The sequence below is a fragment of the Cucurbita pepo genome, chromosome 20, assembly GCF_057944985.1.
Source record: "Cucurbita pepo subsp. pepo isolate OVF chromosome 20, ASM5794498v1, whole genome shotgun sequence".
Taxonomy (NCBI): Eukaryota; Viridiplantae; Streptophyta; class Magnoliopsida; order Cucurbitales; family Cucurbitaceae; genus Cucurbita; species Cucurbita pepo.
The window spans coordinates 4,166,614-4,189,322 of record NC_141817.1 but is presented as its reverse complement, the minus strand read 5'-3'; the positions used below and the strand labels follow the sequence as shown (position 1 = coordinate 4,189,322).

At 37.9% G+C, this 22,709-nt stretch overlaps 3 protein-coding genes across 4 annotated transcripts; 1 reads left to right on the top strand and 2 right to left on the bottom strand.

Moving 5' to 3' along the window:
* Positions 1-536: 536 nt before the first annotated feature.
* LOC111783695 (CASP-like protein 2B1) lies at positions 537-3,467 on the top strand. Its single transcript, XM_023664614.2, has 3 exons — positions 537-1,048; positions 1,378-1,510; positions 3,031-3,467. Exons 1-3 carry the CDS (start codon positions 825-827, stop codon positions 3,280-3,282), a joined length of 609 nt encoding a protein of 202 aa, XP_023520382.1. The 5' UTR covers positions 537-824; the 3' UTR covers positions 3,283-3,467.
* A 1,279-nt stretch (positions 3,468-4,746) lies between these two features.
* LOC111783694 (protein NAR1) lies at positions 4,747-13,897 on the bottom strand. Of its 2 annotated transcripts, none has more exons than XM_023664613.2 (12): positions 13,564-13,897; positions 13,235-13,363; positions 13,040-13,110; positions 12,540-12,693; positions 12,180-12,366; positions 8,199-8,325; positions 7,402-7,582; positions 7,246-7,295; positions 6,983-7,154; positions 5,974-6,100; positions 5,804-5,895; positions 4,747-5,197 (listed from the first exon to the last, which is right to left on the bottom strand). In XM_023664613.2, exons 2-12 carry the CDS (start codon positions 13,358-13,360, stop codon positions 5,045-5,047), a joined length of 1,440 nt encoding a protein of 479 aa, XP_023520381.1. In that variant the 5' UTR covers positions 13,361-13,363; positions 13,564-13,897; the 3' UTR covers positions 4,747-5,044. The 2 variants fall into 2 exon arrangements, with proteins under 2 accessions (XP_023520381.1, XP_086976858.1); XM_087120732.1 differs by having other exon boundaries at positions 13,235-13,360.
* Positions 13,898-17,676: 3,779 nt separating this feature from the next.
* On the bottom strand, positions 17,677-20,954 carry LOC111783692 (structural maintenance of chromosomes protein). The gene is made up of 5 exons (XM_023664611.2): positions 20,251-20,954; positions 19,514-19,732; positions 18,540-18,638; positions 18,220-18,321; positions 17,677-18,134 (listed from the first exon to the last, which is right to left on the bottom strand). Exons 1-5 carry the CDS (start codon positions 20,800-20,802, stop codon positions 17,943-17,945), a joined length of 1,164 nt encoding a protein of 387 aa, XP_023520379.1. The 5' UTR covers positions 20,803-20,954; the 3' UTR covers positions 17,677-17,942.
* Positions 20,955-22,709: the final 1,755 nt, after the last annotated feature.

Here is a 22,709-nt window from a genome sequence, read left to right as displayed (position 1 = left end):
AAGTTATTAGAAAATTTATATCTCCCATGTGGTCTGCGTTTTCTCGGGACTAAAAAATTGCTCTTCTTTCAAGAAAAAGACGGGCAAAATTAAAAAAATAATATAATTTTAAAAATAATAATTTATTCTTCGATCATATTTAATTAAAAATCTTTTAACTTCTTATTTACTTGAAATTCTTTCATTTCCATTTATTTTTACAATTATATATATATATATATATATATATATGTTTTTAAAAAAAATTATTTTAAGAAAATTAATATATAATTTTAAAAAATTTAAAACATTATAATTAATCCAATAATATTAATATATTTTTTAAAAAATATTTCTTTTATATATATATATATATATATATATATGGTGAGAAGACTCTGCTTCTCACTTCTGGGGAAATGGACATGACTATGGATTTCCGAAGACAAATGGGTCCTCGTAGTAGAGACCCATTGAATGCCTACACAGATTGAGGTCAGACTCCATTAAAGGCAGCCTTTATTTTGCAACATGAGGTGCGTTCTTCAGTAAAATCACCAACCAGCTTCCACATCTCTGTTTTCGACACCTGTCTAAAAATTGCTTGCTTTGCCAGATCTTCAATACATTTCCCACCACTAGATTTTTGCTAATTTGTAAACTATATTCTTGAATTTTACCCGTCGATGTCACTTATTTAATTGGCGCTGCTGATGAGTGCTTATATGAAGGGTGCCCTCGTGCATGCCCCACAAGTGTTTGATGAAATGTCTGACTGAAAAATTGAGGTTCTTCTTGTTGAATCTTTGCTTCTCTTTCTGGATTTGGGTCTTGGGGTGGAGAAAATGAGCTATTCTGGCATTGGCATTAGCCCGGGGAATGTCCCTGTGTATCACAGCTCGAATTTGAAGGTCTTTGATAAAAGGGTGAGGGTGGTTGAGCTGGTCTTGAGGTTTTTGATATGTGGCCTTGGAGTTCTTGCTGCTGTACTTGTGGGAACTGATACTGAAGTTAAAGATATCTTTGCTATTCGAAAGAGGGCAAAATTTACAGACATGAAAGCTCTTGTGTAATCTCTTTGTCTCTCTGTCTCTCTCTCTGTTTTTTTGTTTCTGCTTGGTCGGATTTTGGTCCTACCTATTAACTACTACACTTTTGAGATGATATTGGTTGTGCCCATTTACAGTTACTGGTTCTTTTGTTTCTGTTCTTGGTTTTGTTTTGGTTTTACAAATTAAACTATCACTAGACTGAAAAGCTTTTACTTAAACAAGATTTGAATGATGGGTTGTGATATACATATTCTTATCACTCCTTTCACTTGTAGGCTAAAAATTGGCGCAGAATTCATTATAGAAGTTACCTCACGGCCTCTCTGACGCTATGATATTAATACAGGTTTTTGGTGGTAGCAAATGCTGTAGCTGCAGCTTACTCTTTGGTCCAAGGACTGCGATGTGCGGTGAGCATGGTGAGGGGAAATGTGCTATTCAGCAAGCCTTTGGCTTGGATCATTTTCTCTGGTGATCAGGTACATTTTAGACCTGGGAGATTCTGAGCTTTCTAATCCTTTTTGCCATTTTTACTGAACGAAGTAGATGACCATATGTATGTGTACAAGTTCTTTAGATGTTTGCCTAAGCCCGGTCCTTTTTGAGCTTTCCCTTTCCGTTTCGGACTTCCTCTCAAGATTTTTAAAACTTGTTTGTTAGGGGAGGTTTCTACACTCTTATAAAAAATATTTTGTTTTCTTCTCCAACTGATATGGGATCTTACACACAATCCAACCCATTCGGGCCCCAACGTTATCGCTTGCACTCGTTCCCTTCTCCAATAGATGTGGGACCCCCCAATCCACCCCCTTCGTGGCCAGTGTCCTTGCTGACACACCGCCTCGTGTCCACTTCTCTTTGAGGCTCGGCCTCCTTACTAGCACATCGCTCGGTGTCTGAATCTGATACCATTTGTGATGACCCAAGCCCACCATTAGCAGATCTTGTCATCTTTGTATATTTTCTTTCGAGCTTCTCCTTAAAGTTTTTAAAACGTCTCTACCAGGGAGAGATTTCCACATACACTCTTTCTTCTCTCTTTCTGATGTTGGTAATATCTGGTTTTGACCATGAATGAATCGATTCATGGCTTGGGTTGGTATTGTCTGAGGATGTCATTACCATGGGCTAAAGGGATAACCACTTGTTATATATGACTGTGAAAACAATAAATGCGCAAGTTCGAAGTGAACTTCGGTTCTACCGATCTCCATCCAAAAAATTTATGTGGTCTACAATAAATTTCCTTGTGCACTTCAATATCTGCTTATCTTCCTATCTTCCTTTTTGTCCTTGAAATTTTACGTATTGTATTTTCCCTTTGGATAAATGAGAATTCTTTTTTTTACTCCATATCCTTTAAGCTCATAGTCTTAAATTTTGTTTTCCAATGTAAACATTGTCTTAATACCTGGCCCAAATACTTACGACCAACCAATGACCCCACATTCATATTCATATTATACTTGAGGCTGATCTGTGATATTAAAAAATACTTAGTCGCCCAAAAAAGGGTCCAGACAAGAAAATGGTCCATATTCTAAATAAAGTACGAAATTTTTAAGTTAAATTATAAGTTTAATCATAGAATATTTATGTTTATGTCTATTTGATTCTTGAACCCTCAATATAGTCTAAATGTTAAAAAATGTATAATAGATTCTTAAATTTTTAATTTTGTGTATTGTATGTCATTGACCTTATCAACATTTTTTAAGATTCATTAACCTGGCTTGTTTAGAGTTCTATTGAACGTAAAATTCAATTTCATATTGGATAGATTAGTTAATTTTATAAGGTTTCAAATAGTCAAATAATTTGTTCTACAAAATTGAAAGTTTACTAGACACAATAAAATTTATTGAAAGTTTACGGATCTATTACCTAATTTCTAATTTATAATTTCTAATGATCAGTTAATAAAAAATCTAACCATTTAGAGAAATTAGATTTGTAACCATCTAAGATGTTCGAATCTGACTATTTGAATTTTGTGCAGATTATGGCATACCTGACAGTAGCAGCAGTGGCATCGGCAGCCCAGTCAGCAGTGTTCGGGAAGCTGGGGCAGCCGGAGTTGCAGTGGATGAAGACATGCAATCTGTACAAGAAGTTCTGCAACCAAGTTGGCGAGGGACTTGCAAGCGCGGTGGTGGTCAGCCTGAGCATGGTGGCGCTTTCTTGCATTTCAGCTTTCAGTCTCTTCCGCCTTTACAACGGTGGGAAGAGCAAGAACAGATCAGGATGGTAGGTAGGCCGTTTGAGTTCATGAATATAACCTTCAAATCTCCATAGCTCGATCCAGCACTCTGTTTCTGTGAGGAAATGCTCAGATTTTCTGTGATTCTAGTTAAAGAAATGTATGTTTTAAGTATTTAATTCTCTTGAAAACCATGGTTCATCCTTCATAAATAAACTTTTAACTTCAGGAATAAACGCCTGTTCATCACAATTTTATCCTTGTGCTTCAAAGAGTGTAGGGATGAGGTTGATAAATGTGGCTCAAAATCAAGAGTCTTCTTATCAGATCGGTTGCATTGAAATGAAAAGAATCTTTTCTTTTCCAAGTGAATACCCGCTTAGCATATGATAAAGTGAAAAAAGGCTTTCGTTGTATGTATTTTATTTATTAGAGCGAGATCCACTTTTTAGAGAATATGGATTGAAGCAATAACAAGAATATTTCTAATGGAACCTATATAAATGATTTTTTTTCCAAAGTAAAAATAATACATAGACAAAAACTACCCTTAAATAAGTATTAACAAATTTGTAAATTTAATAATCAATTTGTATTAGTTGACATGGGGTTTATTGGGAAAGAAAGTATAGAATTCATTGCAACATTAAAAGACTTAATAACAGCATTCAATATTGGTTATTGGTAACTGGATTCCTAGAATCCATCCATTGCAGTTTGGGCAGTTGAGTAATCATTCAATCTGTGATTTGAGGTTAGGTCTAGGTCTAGGTCTAGGTCGGTCAAATCAAAACATTAAAGGTTCGATCTAATAAGTAATCTATAAGCATCAATAAAGTATAAATATATCTAGAAGCCGATACCAATAACATTCCTTTTGTTCCCTTTACTAGTAAGGAGAGCCATCACCCGTCCTTCTATTCCCTTAGAGCCAATAATCCAGTCCTATGTCCTTCTATTCCCTTAGAGCCAATAATCCAGTCCTATATCGAGATACCCTTATGATAATGGGTGTGATCCTTAGTCGATGTTCCAGAAGCAAGAAGCAACCTCTGTTTTGACTATTGATCACTCCTTCAATGTTTCATATCGATATCGAGTTCTATATCCTCTTAAAGATATTCTAAACGTACAGATTCAAAGCTATTTGATCGAGATCAAAGTAACTATAGCAGATTCATTTAGAGATCGAAACTCTATTCCAAGTACACCAATTTAAAAAACAATAGATCCAATATAAACAACAAAGTTGAAGAAATAGTTATATTTCATGTTTTAATTTTATGTTTTAATTTTATGTTTTATCGATTTTTTTATGATACTTTATCAATATCGTAAACATGAAAATATTAGATAAAACATCAACATGACAAAAGTTTAATACCTGGAGCCAATACAACTAGATAGAGAAGCAAAGACACAAAGAAACAGAGCGTTCGTTCAACAAATCTAAACGGTCAAGAGTATAATTTTTTAGAACGAACGAACAAAAAAACAAAAAAAAAAAAACAATAATAAATAACCAAAAACACTGATTATTAAGAATTTAACAAGAAATCAAACTATATTTTTTCTTCTTATTCTATCTTACAACCTAAATAGAAGATGATGTACAACAGGATGAAGCCCTGCAGAGGCTGAGTTGGGTGAGAGGTGGAAGAACAAGAATTAGTGTAAAATGCTATCAAAATTGGGCCTTTCTTTCCAGAAGTAAAGTAAAGCACAAACAGGTGACATTATCAGAGCTCTCATTATGATTCATCTAATTTTCAGCTTTTGTGTGGTAAAATTGTATGTTAAGAGTAGCACTTAATTACCAGTTGTGGAGTTGAGCAGTAATGCTTTTTACCACTGGGTGATACTCAGTGTGCATATGCTTCTTTGCCTTCTCTGAACCTGCTTCCTCCAACCACTCCTTGTATATGTCCTTCACCATTGGATTCTCAAAAGGATCTTTGATTAAAACCTGCAACGAACAGCACGACCCGGCTCAGATATACATAAGAAGAAGCTGAAATGGGTGACCGAGAAGGAGAAGATGGACATTGAGCTATATTACAAGAAAAGAACATCTGCATCTTCGCAAACAAACGTCTAACCAACTCAACTAGCTACTAAACCATCTCAACCCCGTCAAGATTACTCGTGACAGCCACCCACGTCACACAAACTAGCCAAATGGATAGCTGATGGGTCAAGGCAGACCAAGAGGATTCCCTTCTCTCCCTATCTTGATGTCAAAACCATAAATATTTGGAAATATCGATAGGAATGTTGACATGTCGACGAAAATTTCATACGGTGGTTCTATCAGCTGTAATTTATTTAGTTTTGTTCCCTAATTTGTATCAAGATGGCTTTCAGAGACAGCATAAATGGGTCGTGCGCCTTTGCTTATGAGTTGATACGTAGATATAAGAACATGAACGGTGTTTAGAGAACGGCGTATTTCATCATAATTTTGACAAACAATATGACATCTTAACAAAAACATACAAAAGGTACTATCAAAATATGTTTCAGATTGGGTATGAGAAGCGATAAAGAATATATCCAACATGAATGTACTTACATTTTCCTGATAAGCAGCTTCTAATAACTCAATCAAGTCCTTTGGAGATTGCCCAGGCTTGGGTTTGATTTGGCCCCCTCCATTTAGACAACCTGTTTTTAACAATAATGCCATTATATATAGATAACTTGCTCGATCACGGTTATCGAGATTACTAAGCAGAAAATCACCTGAAGGACAAGCCATGATTTCTAGAAAATGGTAGTCGCATTTTCCTGTTTTGATTTTTCTGACGACATTTTGTAGATTTCGGAATCCGTAGCATAGTGCAAACTTCAACAAAGTCTTCCCGTCCACCTACGTCAGAAATGCACGAACAGACACGATTGTTTAAACCGTGAGGGTTCATCCAACAGTACAAACTTAAAATATTTACGACGAGTCAAACAATTTTTATCAGTAACAGTCGAGATGAAATTTTAGCCAACATTCTAATAATACAGAATCATTAGAAAAACAATTACAAAGCATGAAGGAGGGGGAGGGGGAGCAAACTCGGGCAAAACTGGAGCTTATGTATATTCTGTAACAGCCCAAGCCCAAGCCCACCGTTAGCAAATATTGCCCTCTTTAGGTTTTCCCTTTCGGGCTTCGTAAACGCATCTGCTAGAGAGGTTTCCACACCTTTATAAAAAATGTTTAATTCTCCTCCCCAATCGATATGGGATCTCATAATCCACCCTCCTTTCGGGCCCAGCGTCCTCGCTGGCACTCGTTCCCTCTTTCAATTGATGTGGGACCCCCAAATCCACCCCCCTTCGAGACCCAACGTCCTTGCTGACACACCACCGTGTTCACCCCCTTTCAGGGCTCAACCTCCTCGCTGGCACCTCGCCTGGTGTCTAGCTTTGATACCATTTGTAATATCCCAAGCCCGCCACTAGCAGATACTGTCATCTTTGGGCTTACCCTTTCGGGCTTCCCCTCAAGGTTTTTAAAACACGTCTGCTAGGGAGAGGTTTCCACACCCTTATAAAAAAATGTTTCATTCTCCTCCCCAACCAAGGTAGGATCTCACAATATCACTCATACAAAACCACACAAGAATCATCTTAAAAGTTATACTACGACTCGTTTCCAGCAATGTTTGGTATTTGGCAATGCCCAATAACGATAAGCCCCTAAATGCCTACAGGTTTAACATCCATAAAAACATTTGAAAAAAAAAAACGAGCTCACCTCTAGCGTGAGCTCCTGGAAGTCCGAATTTCGAATGGGTTTGAATTCCAAAGGGCCTTCAATTTCTTTTCCGAAGAGTAACTTCGCAGCATGCCTAAAAATTGTTTCTGCATAACCACCAGAACTTCCACGAACTCCGAAAAGATGCCCTTCTTCATTGACATTTGTCAGACTGCAGTAAGATAGCCAAGCACAACAACCTTAGATATATTACATGACTAAACAGTAAACGCGGGAAGGCTTAAAAAGTCATTTAGCATTACATTCTGTCCAAAGGGGACTCTTCTAGACTCTTAAAGTCCACCTCTTTCATCTGCAAGTATAGTCAAAACAGACGAGAAAAATGCTAGTGAGAAGCCAAAACTTATTAACATACTAACAAAAAAAAAAAAAAAACATAACATGAGACAAAACTGAACCTGTATCAATTCAAGAACTTCACCGGATGTCAATACCGAATCTACTTCTGTAATTTTGTGGGCCTCATTCTCCTCCCGAGTTTTGTTGATCGAGTCCGACTGAAAAACAAAGTCCTCCCTGGCTGCCTCCAGTTTCTTATCATAACAGGGCATGACAGTAACATGGTAAACATCGTCTGATCTGCAACATAAACATGAACCATAAATTTCAAAAAGGAAAAAAAAAATTGTTCAAAACCTGAACTATTCAAGCACAACCCAAGGTGATTGCAAAGACAATGTCTCTAATGGCTTTGACAATGCTTGAGGCGTGTGCCTAGGCACCTTAATGAAACCCACTCAAGGCGTGCAGCTCGGCGCCTCAAACCTGAGTTCCTAATTTCTTGCTTGAATATTTCTAATTTGTGAGGAGAAATGCATGAATAATCTTACCATCCTGAATAAAAGCCTTTTTTCTTTAACTTTTTATCATCATACCATTCATCCAACTATTTTGTTTCACACATTAACATTTATTTACTTTTTTCTGTAGGGCACCGACCCGCACAGTTTTTTTCCCGCCTCACGCTTAGGCACTGGAGCTATTGTGCTATAGTTGACTGTATAAAAAATATGACCAATACAAAACAATCAAAATTGCCTCTGCTCTTCATGCTGTTCCTAATTAAATCTATTCATGCCATAAATACCATAACCATATTTTATCAGCCTAACTCTAAACACTTCGTTACATACCATCACAATTTCCAATCAAATACTGATGAAGAACAGGAATAATAGAAATACAATGTAATTACCTAATACCCAATTTTTGGCACATATGATGCTTGACTATTGATCCAATCATTTGCTGAGGACTCTTCACTGATGATATGTAAGGCAAAATGTAGGATCCATGTTGTTTCTCAGCATAGCATATCCATCCTGAAATCGGAATAGATGTGTGGGTTAATCTCAATTTCAACAAAAATATTGCTTAATATCACGCTCTTAAATTTATCAAATTAACTCATAAAATTATTTAAATCAAGAAGTTCAAATATATGACTTCAAATCACATATGACCTGCAACACACGCCCTTGGCGGAAAAAGAAGCAAAAAGGAGAAATTGATGCAAAGGAACTTTTCTGCCTATGTCAATATTCTCCCTCCCTTTTAAAATACTAATGGTCATTAGAGACATCCCTTAGGTACACTCGCTCGAGAAGATCTAGTCATTGGGGAAAAAGGGAAAGGCCATCAGGGAATCGGTTGGTAGGGTATGCTAATGTATAATCCTGTAATTACCTAATGGGCAAGAGAAGTATTTACAAAGAGACGTGATGTATGGCCGCGTTCTTAGTTTCTAGGAAGTGTTTTAGGGAAAGAAGAGTTGATTGAAGGGACTCCCCCCAAAACACAACCACAAAAATTCTCTATTATCATCTTTTACAAACACCTTCACGATGACTTGAACGAGATTTTACAAGCTCTTCAACACGAAGTGTCTGACTTCAGATCTATTAGCAGCATACAACCTGATAGAAGAGCCTCGCCATTGAAGACAAATAACAAGAGATAATTCAATATAATATAAAGGGGTGGTATAAAGTGAGAATTTAACCCTTTCTACAAGGCCCTCAAGTCAAGTGCCTTCCTATGGGGGATGGATCAAAATCAGAAATCTACCTATGGATAAATGGTCATAAGATTCCTTCAAGAAAATAGGGGGTTGCCTGTGGTGGATACATTGATACAGCCAACAAAACTATCTAAAACTCTCTCGAATGGATATGATGGAGGAGATAAGCATAAAGGTTAAAGAAAATAGAAGGGTTTACTCCCATCTCAAATAAACCTTCCATCTCCTTCCTCATCTCCAGTATTGGTTTTTGTTGAACTTTCTTATCGCCGATTACTCCATTGGTTATTCGGCTAGAATCCATAGAAGAACACCTTCTCTATTAAAAGATGATATCAACACACGCACCATCAACTCTCCATCTCACAAAGGTGCATCAAACCCAAAAGTCACCCCACATACTAACATATACAGACATCCCATCAAGTTTGCAAATCTAATCACTTTCTTGTAGTTGTTGCAAAGATTGATGGCGACTTGCAACCATCAGGTAATCCCACTATTTTGTCGTATTTATTCTCCGATTTTCTTTCCCCTTCGAATGAGGGGCCCTTACCCCTTCTTTTATTCCCCCAACCTTTCCATACTGATTCAGACCCAAACCGACTCAGCCTGTCGTAACATTACCAGACAAAACCAGCTAAATCTCCACCTCTTTTAACCAACCTGATACGTAAACCCTTCATCCAAAACACGACACTTCCTATACCGACTCATCGCCCAATTTACCCAACCGAAAACCACATTGACCAATTTACCTGACTTGACAGCCACATCATCAAACTCGCCTCTTAGGCCAATTATCATCAATAACAAACTTACCCACCTAGCTACCGGAACAAAATTTTCATCAACTAATCACAAATCTCTAATGGACATGGATGACCTTCTATCCTCCACTTGCTCCCGAATGAAGTCTCTCCTATTTATTGCCTTCCTTCTCCCTCCCCTTCCCACCATCACTAACCACCTTTTTTGAACCACCAAACACAGAAACATCCTCACTTACTTGGCCATCAGAGATCCTTCAATTGATCCCTCCCCACTCTCATCAATCCCTCACCACTCCCAACTTGAAACACCTCCTCCTTTACAAACCACTAATGGAATTAACTCAAAGGAGATGAATGAAGATAAAATGGACAGGCTAAATCTTGCTCTCATGGTTACAAAATATGGCATGTGCATCATGCCCATACTGGACATGCAGAATCAAGCCAGAACAAAGAATAAACAAAGGAACTAGGACCAAGAGATAAAGAACCTTTAATGGACTGCTAATTATGACAGAAACAACAATACTTAATGTCTTAACATCGAAGGATCGTTAGTTCTTAATTGATTATTACATCTTTAAATGTAAGAAGGTTTTAGTTTGAGGAAGAAAAGAGCTCTTATAGAAGACTTTCTCAAAGTACAAAATCCCTCCCCTGTCATCCTACAGGAAATGATGTCTTCCTCAATAGACCGTCGTTTTATGAACTCCATTTGGAGCTCACAACATACTGGGTGGTCTTTTGGTCAGCACTGGGTGTTTCCCAGCAGTGAGGCTTATACCCATTTGCATCAGTTCATCCAAAGTTCTGGATGCCATTTGATCCTTGGGTGGTATACTCAGAAGGAGCCCATCTTTGACATATTGGAAGTTGTAGAAGGTATTTTCTCTTCATCCATAATCTTTACCTTGGAGAATGGATTTGACCTATGGATTTCAGGTGTTTACGGTCCAAACTCAAAAACAAGAGAACATCCCTTTGGAGTGATCTCTATGATTTATCAGCTCTCTATGAATCAAATTGAATTATTGGGGGCGATTTCAACATAACTAAGTAGTCATGGGTTTAGGTGTTTCGAGGTTTTCCCACATTATTTCATTTACTAATGAAATTGTTTCTCTTCTATAAAAATCCATCAACCTCAATGAAACTTATTCGTCTTATTACCAAAAAGATAGGTGTCAAAATGGTGGGAGATTATAGACCGAAGGTCTTTCTGCACACTATTGTTCAGTACCAATCAACCTTTGTTGCTAACAGAAAATCCCAGATGCCACCTTTGTTGCTAATAAACTAATTGATGATTGTAAAAGGAAAAAAGGGAAGAAAAAAAACGTGATCATAGAACTTGGTGTTGGGTTTTAGAAACGGGAATTTCTCCCCAAAAACATTATCAGAGGTTCTCTCCACCAGTGAAACACATAAAAACGCTGCCCTCTATCAAAAGATTTGGTCTGAACGCTCACCCAAAAAGTGAACTTTTTTATTCGGTAGCTCAATCATTCTTGCATCAACACCTCTGACAAGCTTCAACAAAGATCCCCATGGATATACTTATCTCCAAACTGCTGCCATTTCTGTTTTAATGGTGAAGAAACTCCGATTCACCTCTACAGCCACTGTATTGCTTCAAAATACTGGAATTATCTTCAAGGTATTTTTGGATGGACTTTTCCTAGACCTGGTGAAATTCTCTCACTTATCTCTCTTATTTTTTTGAGGGCTCCCTTTTAACAAGGATAAAGAGATCCTTTGGATTTTTCACACTCATTACCTTTTTGGAATATTTGGTTGGATCGCAATGCTCGCATCTTCTTGGTCAAGGACAGAGACATTTGAGGTTCTTTCCATTTTGTAATTATAGCCTTACCACCCTTACTGATCATTTGAGGTTCTTTTTGTAACTTTTACTACTGATAGAACCTATTTGTATCTCATTTCATCATATTAATGAATGATTATTATTTCCTATCAAATAAAAAAAGGAACAGCACGAGTTTCATCAAGATGAATATCCCACATTTACACTCTAGTTATCCTACGTATTCAGAGAATCCCCCTCCTCTCACAGATTACAAAATTATGGGTGTTGGAAAACTCTTATTCCTCTTTTCATTGCCTGGAATATGTCATTTTGTTTCTCCCTCACGAACTCTACAATGCACTATATTGTTATTTATTTATTTTCCTGGCCGATCAACCAAAACCATCAATAGTGGGATTGGATTACCTACCATATGATGTCGTAAACTACCAGTTTTTAATCGCAAAAAACTTAGCAAGTTGAAACTTATCTCTTACAACAATCCTAACGTTTATATACATAGGAGTAAACTTATCATTGAAGTGTAATAATTAAATCTCCAAGAAATATATATACCTGGGCATGCTGATGAAATCATAGGAATGGATGACTTGCATTTTTCCTCATTCTCCAGCTGGCTTTTTCTATACCTTGCTATAAACTCATTGCAAGCTTCGATTAAGGTTAAATCTCTACTGCAACTTGTATCAAATATAGCTTTTACTCCCATGGACTTGAAAAATGTCGTGAGTTTCTGGAAAACCTGACCATCGCCGAACACTTCATATGGTTAGTTGCCTTCATAGTGAAAAAAAAAAAAATTCCAAGCATCCAGCAACGTAATACGGCACCAAAAATCACCACCCCAATCATATAGATTTGCCTTCTAGCCCTTGTCCTCTCAAAAGGAATATATATTACAAATTTGAATTCTACCTTCAAGGGAGAGATGCCGAAATGGACAGCAAGTGAGGCTCTGGATTGGGGAGATAATGAGACAATTACAACCTTTCCTTTATTTATGTTGGAAAGAAATTCATCCAGACTTTGTTTCTCCAGCATGACAGTCTCAGCTGATGTTACACAACCACTACAATTACACATAAGTGGGTCTATTACACATCCCGTGAGGGAAAATATGAGAAATATAAGGAAATTAGGGAGTTCCAAAACTCAGTTTTTACAAATAATCTGACATGTTTATAAAAAATTTACAGCTTTTCAAATCTTCACCTTGTATCTAAAAGGTTTAAGAAGTTCCTTCAATTTTGTTTTCGATATTCATAGCGTACGAGCAAGATATATCAACGGAAAACAGTACATGAAAGAAGAAAAACATATAAAACGAAAATAATTATAAGTTCATCTTACAGATTTGTTTGGCCAACAAACCGCTTCAATCATTCAAAAATAGTTCACAACAGAGTTAAAATTACCTGCATGCTAAGCAATCCTTGAGTGATATCTTAACTGGTTCAGCTTTCGATTGCTTTCGAGAAGCTGAAACCTAGATAACATACACAGAAACGAAGAAGAAAAATCAATAAACAGAAAATTTCTGAAAGAATCTCTTTCGGTCAGTTTTAAAAGGATACAATGTGCTGCAACTTTTAAGCGAATTGAAGAGGTACCTCAACTTTATCCGGCTTCGTGGAAGTGGCTTTAAGCCCCTTGAGAGAAACTATGCAAGCCTGGGAAGGCGCTATATAATCATTCAGATCCCCGATCCTCAATGTTGCCGAGAATTTCTCAGACATCTCCTAATCACCGAATTCCAATTCAAGAGTTAACAAAACAAATAAAGCAGAACAGGGGGAATCGCAACTCCACCAATACGAGAAAGCGAAATTCCCAATAAAATTTAGGGTTTCAAAGCACGCAAAACCCTCCAAAAAGAAAATGCGATAGAGACAAGAACAAATTTAAGCCGATCAATCGGAGTCAGAGTCGGTCATTTTACCAGAAACTCAGAACGACGTAATCACCGGAAGCTAATAAATGCGATCCCAAGCAGAGTAATAGAAGAAAGAAAAAAAAAGACGACGGATATCGATGTATCAAACAACGGCGGATTCGTGGTGGTGGCGGCGCACCGATGAGGGTATTCTCTGCAGGGAAGAGGTTGAAGGATACGTGCCGGGAACAGTCCCGGCGATGAGGAGAAACGACAAAAAGGGAACAAAAGAGAGAATTGGGCTGAAACAGAACGGTGGTGATGGAACCGAGAGGTGAACACAAGAGGAGCTATGTCGTGTCGGGTAGTAGAATGGCAGCCAAAACCTCCAGAATCAGCCGAAGTCTCTTTTTTTATTTTATTTTGTTAATCTCAAAATTTTTAAACCCGTTCCCGTCTCCACCGACATGAGATCTCACAATCTACCTCACTCGGGTCTAGCGTCCTTGTTGGCACACCACACCGTGTCTTGGGTCTAGCGTCCTTGTTGGCACACCACCTTGTGTCTGGCTCTGATAGCATTTTGTAATAGCCCAAGCCCACTGCTAATAGACAATATCCGGTTTGGCTCGTTACGAATCACTGTTTTAGTCTCATGATTTTTAAACGTATCTACTACATCGAGGTTTCCACACTAGGAATGTTTTGTTCCCCTCTCCAACCGACATGAGATCTCACACTATAATTTTTTAATCTTAGCTTTCTATTTTGGCTCATGTCTCACTCTCGACTGAAATGGCTACTTGGTCATCTAAAGCTCTAGGCAAGTTCTAGCTATGGTCGTACTTATTCTCTCCATGTCCTCACACTTTTAGGGATGTGCATATTCCAAGTTCCAATTAGGGTGATACATACTGACTTTGATTGGGTAGGTATCTGTCGACACAGTGCCATCCACGCCATCATTCTCACGAATGACCGTCCACCTTGTGCCTTGCTCTCGGGTTTTGCATCTTTAGTGGTTCTTTGATATTGTGTCTACTCGCCTTAAACTTGCTTGGTAATTCTTTATGGTCTAGACTGCAGTTAACTTCAATAGGCATTGCAAAGATTCTACATTTCTTGTTGTCTTAATAGGGGTTCTTGTTATCTTGATAGGTGCTCGGGACACCTCTTGCCTACGTCCCTCGACCTAAGGTATTTTTCTTCTCAGAGTTCCTTGGGCATCGCTCCCCTAAGCTGGACTCTTGTTCTCACAAGTTCGTGGTATCATTTCCATATTTTCTCATCAGGTAAAATATTAAGACTAACTCATCCTTAGTCAAAGTGCATGAGTTTATCGATCCACAAGTCTCGTTACTCATGCTAACTTCATTTATTTGGTCGTTACAAGGTGTAGCCGAGTTAGGCTATGGAGAACTCTATGGCTCTCTATCTAAATAGTCTATCAAACGTATCAACCAAGTGCTTTGATACTAATATGTAACGACCCACTTTTTGATGGGCTTGAGCCACTGACCGTCACTTACTGGCGTAGAATATTTGAAAGTACATATAAATTTAAAACATTAAAACACGTGCATACACATTAGAAATTCAATTAAAATAAGAATAAAAATTTTGATTTTATAAACGACAAACAAAATACAAGATTTAAAAAGCAAGTACGAAAGTTAGACTAATCGTTTGATATCTTATTCACTTAATCATTTTACCTCTCACTTATTCATTTTACCTAAGCTTCACTTAGTTATTGGTCCTACCTAGACTTCCCGCCCTCGGGACTTCTCTTAGTTTCGATAAGAACCTAGGCCCACTACTAGCCGATATTGTCTAGGCTTTTCCTTTCGGACTTCCACTCAAGGTTTTAAAACGCATCTGCTAGGGTTTATGAAGGGTGTTTTGTTCTCCTCTCCAACCAATGTAGGACATCACAAACTTCTTCCTTTCTCCAATCGATGTGGGACCGCCACCAAATCCACCCCCCTTCGGGGCCCAGCGTCCTTACTGACCCATCGTCTCGTGTCTACCCCAATTCGGAGAACAGAGAGAAGACCTTATTGGCACATCGTCTCGTGTCTACCCCAATTCGGGGAACAGAGAGAAGACTGACATATCGTCCGATGTCTGGCTCTGATACTATTTGTAACGACCTAGGCCCACCACTAGCAAGTAACGACCTAGGCCCACCACTAGCAGATATTGTCTTCTTTGGACTTTTCCTTTCGGGCTTCCCCTCAAGGCCTTAAAATGCGTCTACTAGGGAAAGGTTTCCACACCCTTATAAAAGGTGTTTTGTTCTCCTCTCCAACCAATGTGGGACATCACAAGTTTCTCTAGGTCTCCCAAAATTTTCGTCTTATTAGTTTCTTTCATCATCATCATAGTTTAGGCCCTCGAGGTGTAACCTCAGCATCAATTATAAGTTCTCATAAGGTTCATGCATTTTAAAGTTCAACTAATTCTTAAGGTACTACTATGAACCACTACCACTCATGATAGGTTTGCTAACTGGCGAACACTCTAATAATAGTTATCCAAATTCCTAATAATCGAGCCAAGTTTACGATTAGGGGTTAGTTGGCAAACCCTTAATTGTCCCTATATAACCGCATAAACATCTCATGCATGAACAAAGTTTGACCAACTCTCAAGGTACTACTATGAACCCCTACAACTCGTGACAAGTTTACTAAGAGAAAATTAATTGGCAAACTCCCTAATAATCCCCACACAGGATAGTCATATATAATAAACGAGTTTTATACTTATTTGAACCCCCTGACAATCGAGCAAGGTTTACGAATAGAGATTAATTAGAGAACCAGATAAGAATTACATACGTAAACAAATTATGAATAAAGATAGAGCATAACAATCTAAACATGGACACCTAGTCATGATTACATTTTCGTTCGGTTCAGAGTTACATTCGTTCATTTTTTAAGAAATATGTATCGTGGCAATTCGATATGCTTTTCATAGATCAAATCAACTCCGTTCAAGCTTAAATTTCTATAATTATGCTTTCATACATACTTTAAGCATAACTTAATTCGAAGTTTGGAGGTGCCACTTACGTGGATTGCATGACACTTTTTACTCATGTTCGTGTTTCTTCTTGTGAAGTTGTAATGCTCTTCGAGTTGAATCCATAGACACCAAAATAATATATGAATTCAAAGTTTCTGCGTTATTTTCAAAACCTACCCATGCGTTTTCCACCACTCATATCTCGTGTTCTAGACCTCTGATGAATCTACTTCCTTCAGCAACATTGTAGTACTCTTCAAGTTGAATTCATGGACACCAAAATCATGTATTTTTGTAAAGAAATGAATAAGTTACGAATGTTCAAAATTTTCGAGTTTTCCAAAACTTACCCACAACTCACCTCCAAAATTTTTAGTAGTTAAGATTTAGATTAATATTTATGTAATAACTTATAGACTTATGAACTTGAAAGCCTAAAAGATTCATTAAATATATAAGGATTTTTTATTGATAAAAACTAATTAGTCATTAAATTCTAGAAGATATGACCTTAACATTCATGTAATTGCATCGTGCAGACTATATATTAAGGAGTTTATTAAGAATACAATGCCCTTTGAATGAATAATAATGATGGGCAACAACCACTTCGTTTAGAGATGTCCACGGGGCAGACGTTGGGAGGGAAGCCTTTTTCCGTCTCCATCCTGCCACCTATTTCATCTTCCATTACTGCAAATTCTCTATTCATTTTTGTGGAATCAGGTTTCCTGCGATAAATTTTTTGGGATATAATTTCGGCCTCATTTATTTAACATGAAAAAAGTATTTCCCACTCCCTCTTCCATTCCCTTTCCCGATCAAAGTGGGGTCCCGACTTCATGGGTAAAATGGATATCTCTAACTCCACAGACCACCAGCCATTCGTCCATAGTATTTTAAAATGCATTTGATATGTAGAGCAAACCAACATACTTACTAGAAAATATAACAAACATGAGTATTTCAACATGCATTTCATCGCTCATTCGTTCTATATTTCACCTGTCACCTGCCAATTATCTTTTAGATTAAACATTATGAGTGAAATGGAGCGCACAATCTTAAGAATTAGGACTAATGGCAGATTGGTTCAGACAAATTAGGGAACTGTAGAGATCTAGCTTGAATGCATAACAGCAACAATTCTCAAAGAAATAGGACCATTTACTATTATTGATGAGCTTTACAAGTATAGCATGCACACGATGGTATTACACGCCCTAAAGCTCAAAATAATGGACTATTCTTCACCCAAGCAATAATAAACAAAGAAGAACGCCTGGCATATATATGTCCAGTTGTTGGATCAGATCCAATATAAAATGGTTCATACAGTGACAGTAGGTGACAAAGTACAAAATGGTATGTAGAAGGATGAAGAATGCGAACCTGGGTGGAAGAACTGAGGTTCAGTAAAATTTATGCATTGTCTTTCCATACGTATATTTAGCCTCGTCGGATCTCCGGGCTGTTTTCGTAACGTTTGCTTTGTTGGAATTCTGTCTGCAATCAGAACTTTTGGACAACTTCCTGGAACAAGATTCAAAACCTGATTCAATTCTGTTATGGGATGAAATTTCGTATCCCATTGCCTCAAACTCCTGTGGGAACGAGTTCAGTTGATTAGTTTGATAAATGAACACTCTTGGGGTGTGAGAAATTAACAGCAGAAATAGGCAGTTAAACCTTGGATTTAGTTGCATAATAGGGTGTTAGACAGGGATTCACATCCTTCAACAAAAAGTCATCCGGACTGCCTGGGGACGTTGGATCACAGTCACTGAACTCCTGAGTTACACAAATGCTGGATGAGTGATTTAACATCTAGTAGATAAATAGACTATGCTTTGGTGCAGCAAAGTCCTAGATGATTAATAATAGGGCCCTACTACTAACCATACTCTAGAGCTTTGCTCATTTGAGCAAACAGGGCAATCGTGACAGGATTGGTATGAACCAACATTAAAATGATGGACATGAAGATGAAGGGTATCTTTTGTGCTTACCAATGAGTTAGAAGCATCCTCGTGATGATCATATGTCGGTGTGTGAGGAGAACTACTACCTTGTAACCAAGACTTTCCTGAATATTTATCAGCCTTTACCTGCACAAAATAAAATGTCAATTGTACTATGAGCTAAATCAATTGCCACAGAGGAAGCAACGAATACCCATACAATAGCAGCTATTCGGTATCAGAATCATATCACGAAACATCCAAATTTCATTAGAGGCTCTTTTAGCTTTTAAGCGGTCGTACTTTCATAGCCCATATCAAAGAAATGAAAGCTTTCAGAGGCTAGAGCTAAATTGGATCATCCTATAGTTAAAAGCTGCTCAATTCAACAGCCAGCTCTGTTGAGGAAGATCATAAGTTTATAAGTAAAAAACACTATCTCCATTGGCATGAGGTCTTTTGGAGAAACCAAAAGCAAAACCATGAGAGCTTATGCTCAAAGTAGACAATATCATACTATTGTGAAGTTTGTGGTTCCTAACATGGTATAAGAATCATGCCCTTAACTTAGCCATGTCAATATAATCCTTAAATATCGAACAAAGAAATTGTGAGCCTCGAAGGTGTAGTCAAAAGCATCTCAAGTGTTGAACAAATAATGTACTTTGTTTGTGGGTTCCAGAGAAAGAAGTTGAGTCTTGATTAAGGGGATACTGTTCGAGGGCTCTATAGGCCTCAAGGGAGGCTCTATGGTATACTTTGTTCGAGAGGAGGATTGTTGAGGATTATTGAAAGGAGTAGTCCCACGTTAGCTAATTAAGAGGAAGATCATGAGTTTATAAGCAAGGAACACTATCTCCATGAAATGAGGCCTTTTGGATCAAAAGTAAAACCACGAGAACTTATGCTCAAAGTGGACAATATCATACCCTTTGGTAATCGGTCAAACAGAGTTTTCCTACGTTTCAGGTCTTAGTTGTAATGATATATATCATTGTAAATAGTATTGCTTTCTTTCATACCTCGGCTAGGTCCTCGGCGAGGGAATGAAGCTGGCCAGTGAGAGTGGTGACCTGCTTTTGTAGAGTGGGGATGATGTGTTTGGCTTGCTTCAACTCTGAACCCTGCTTTTCAAGAATATCTTGAAGCTGCGAGTTCATAACATCTGGGAACAATATTGCATTCTTCAATGACTTTATTTCTTCTCTTTGCTTCAAACATAAATCTTTCAACTTCTCAATCTGATACCAACAACAATAAGAAACAGTGTTGTGTTAACAAACAATATGTGCAAAATGACAGGCACATTACTCCCTAATCATAACACAAAATTCAACCATAAGTACCACAATCGAATCACGAAACGATTTCGCCCAAAAAAATCGAACATAATAGAGAAAGATCCGAACTTAATAATGAGAATGCCATATTTAGCTCAAGAATAAAGAGCCTCTAACATGACCAAAAAACTTCAACTACAACAATATTCTTATCCGGACTCGTCGTCAATCTTTCAGGAAGAACAAAAATTTAACACAAGTGCACTAATGATAAGGAATCACCTCATGGGAAAGCTTTAGAACGGATTACTTTGCTGATCGAATATCTCAAAGCAAGAACACTTGTTTGAGATTGGAATCGAATGATTCTAAACATGCAATCTAAACTTTGTAGTATAATTTAGAACGGAGAGTAAAAAGTAGTATTTTTCTAGTTAAAAAAGTAATGACTACAATTGTAGTGTATACTCAATCCTCACCTCTCTGTACTTCTCCTCCAGAACTAATTTGAGCTCAGTGATCTCCAACTCCTGCTCCTTATTCAAACCCAAAAGCTCTCTTTCACTCCTCAGCACCATCGCCAATGTCCTCGTATTCCCTTTAACCTCCGTCAACGCCTTCACCTCCTTCTCCTTCTCCTTCTTCTCCACCGATCCCTTCCCAAACAGCTTCTTATGCAGCCCTCCAAAGTTCGTCCCCTTCCTCGCCGTCTTCTTCAAATCCTCCGCAATTAAAACCGACGGAATCACCAACCCCGCCGCCTGCTTCACCGCCTTCGGTTTCGAACCAGACCGCTTCTCCATGAATTTCTTCACCATCGCCGTCAAGTTCTGATCCGACGGCTTCGCCTTAGTCCTAGCCAAATCAGACGCCTTGATTTGAACAAGAGCGCGCGAAGACGATGATTTCGCAGCCATTGGAGACTTGAGCTTGAACTCAGAGGAAGAAGAAGGATCGGAGAAATGGGAGGAAGTAGAAGATCGCACATCGTAGGAACAGTAGCGCGAAGAGGGCTTGATCACTTTCGCCATAGATGAAAAGCTCGAGATCTTGACAATGAAAGATTCAATTACACGTACAAATCTTCGAAGAAAAACTAAGATTTTGGCAATGTTTGATTCAGCGCATTTTTAGGGCTTTTGTTCTTCGAGTTGGAGAAGATGAAGCGAAGAGATTGGTTTTTTTCAAAAAAAAAAAGGGACGAAGGTTCGATTCTGCGTTGGAGTGAACACGTGGCAGCTTCTGCAGCTCTGTGTTCGGCGCTTTCTAAATTCAAATAATCATAAACTATCTGTTGGCGGGAAAATGGAACTGCGGTATGAAACGGTGCCGTTTGGTAGCTTGTCAATTTCTTTTTTCATGAAATATCTTGTCGATTTAATTTAATATATAGTCTTTTTTTTAAAAAAAAAATTAGGTTAAAAAATATCCTCTTTAAATTAAAAATTAAAAAATATCCTTAAAAAAAATTATTTTTATTAATTGTTCAAAAATATCCCAGTTTCGCCCCTGTGTGGAGGGGTCAAGCTTGGAGACTCATCATTTGTGGGGAATCAAACTATCAGGAAACGGGGAAGCCCGTTATAAAGCAGTCGACTAGAAGTATCAGACTGCTGGCCTAAGAGAAAACGGTCGGACAATGCTTGGGGATCAAGCTATTCGGCACGGCTTACCTATTTACCGAGAAAAAGAAAAGAGATATTAACATTTTTAAAAGTTAAAAAAACAATACCAGTTAATTGGTCAAAAATACCCTTAAACTTTTATAAAGATAAATTGTAGTGGCAGGTAAAAACAAATAATACTTTATTTTACCAACATCTTTGAACTACCAAACATGTCATCCATGTCACATCACTCGTCTCTCCTAGCTCTATATCTTGTGACATGTTCACTCTCTCTCATGCAAGGAGAGAAGAAAGGTGTCAAACGTAGCTCACGCACGTACGAGTATTCATATGATCTAATAATCTGACTAATTCATACTATCTAGAAAAAGATTGGGTTGGGTTGAATTTTTAAAAAGTTAAATGAAACTCAAAGGAATTGACGGGGCCCGCACAAGCGATGGAGCATGTGGTTTAATTCGATGCAAAGTGAAGAACTTTACCAGGGTTGACATGCTGCGAATCCTCTTGAAAGAGAGGGGTGCCTTCGGGAACGCGGACACAGGTGGTGCATGGCTGTCGTCAGCTCGTGCTGTAAGGTGTTGGGTTAAGTCCCGCAATGAGCGTAACCCTCGTGTTTAGTTGCCGAAAATTTGGGTTAGATTGAGTTGAGTTATGAACTCTGCTCAAATTGCCCATCACCAACCCAACTAACCGAATTTTTCAGATTGTTCCAAAAGAACTCAACCCAACCCGTGTACGCCCCTACATGCAAGAGAGAAGGAAGGGGTCAACTGGTTCAGTTTGCATAGTCATACAATCTAACTTTCAATGGTCAAACGACCGATAGATGATAGCCCAAAGAAAAATTGATGCTTTATGCTTGTGGGACCTCACATATATGTGACTCGTATAAGCCAGAAAAAAGTTAATTATTCACGTTTCCTTCTTTTTTATGACTCTTCCGAGTCCCTACTTGCATTTAGCAATTGGTGTAGGTCGATATTAATGAAAGTGATACCATTTACGTAAGAAAGTAATGTGGAGATTATGAAAGTGGTATGCTCGGGTGACCGATGTCATAATTTTTTTTTTCTTTTTTTGGAGAAAAATTTGAAATTAATGAAAATAATTAAAAGTATTAAGGAAAACTTTAAGTAATGCTTATTTAAACTACAATTGACCATCTTTAACCTTGGTATATAAAAAAAATATATAATATGTGTGAGAGTCATGCATTGGTTGTGGAGGAGAACGAATTTACAAGGGTGTGGAAACCTTCCCCTGTTTTGAAGCCTTGAGGATAAGCTCGAAAGGGAAAGCCCAAAGAG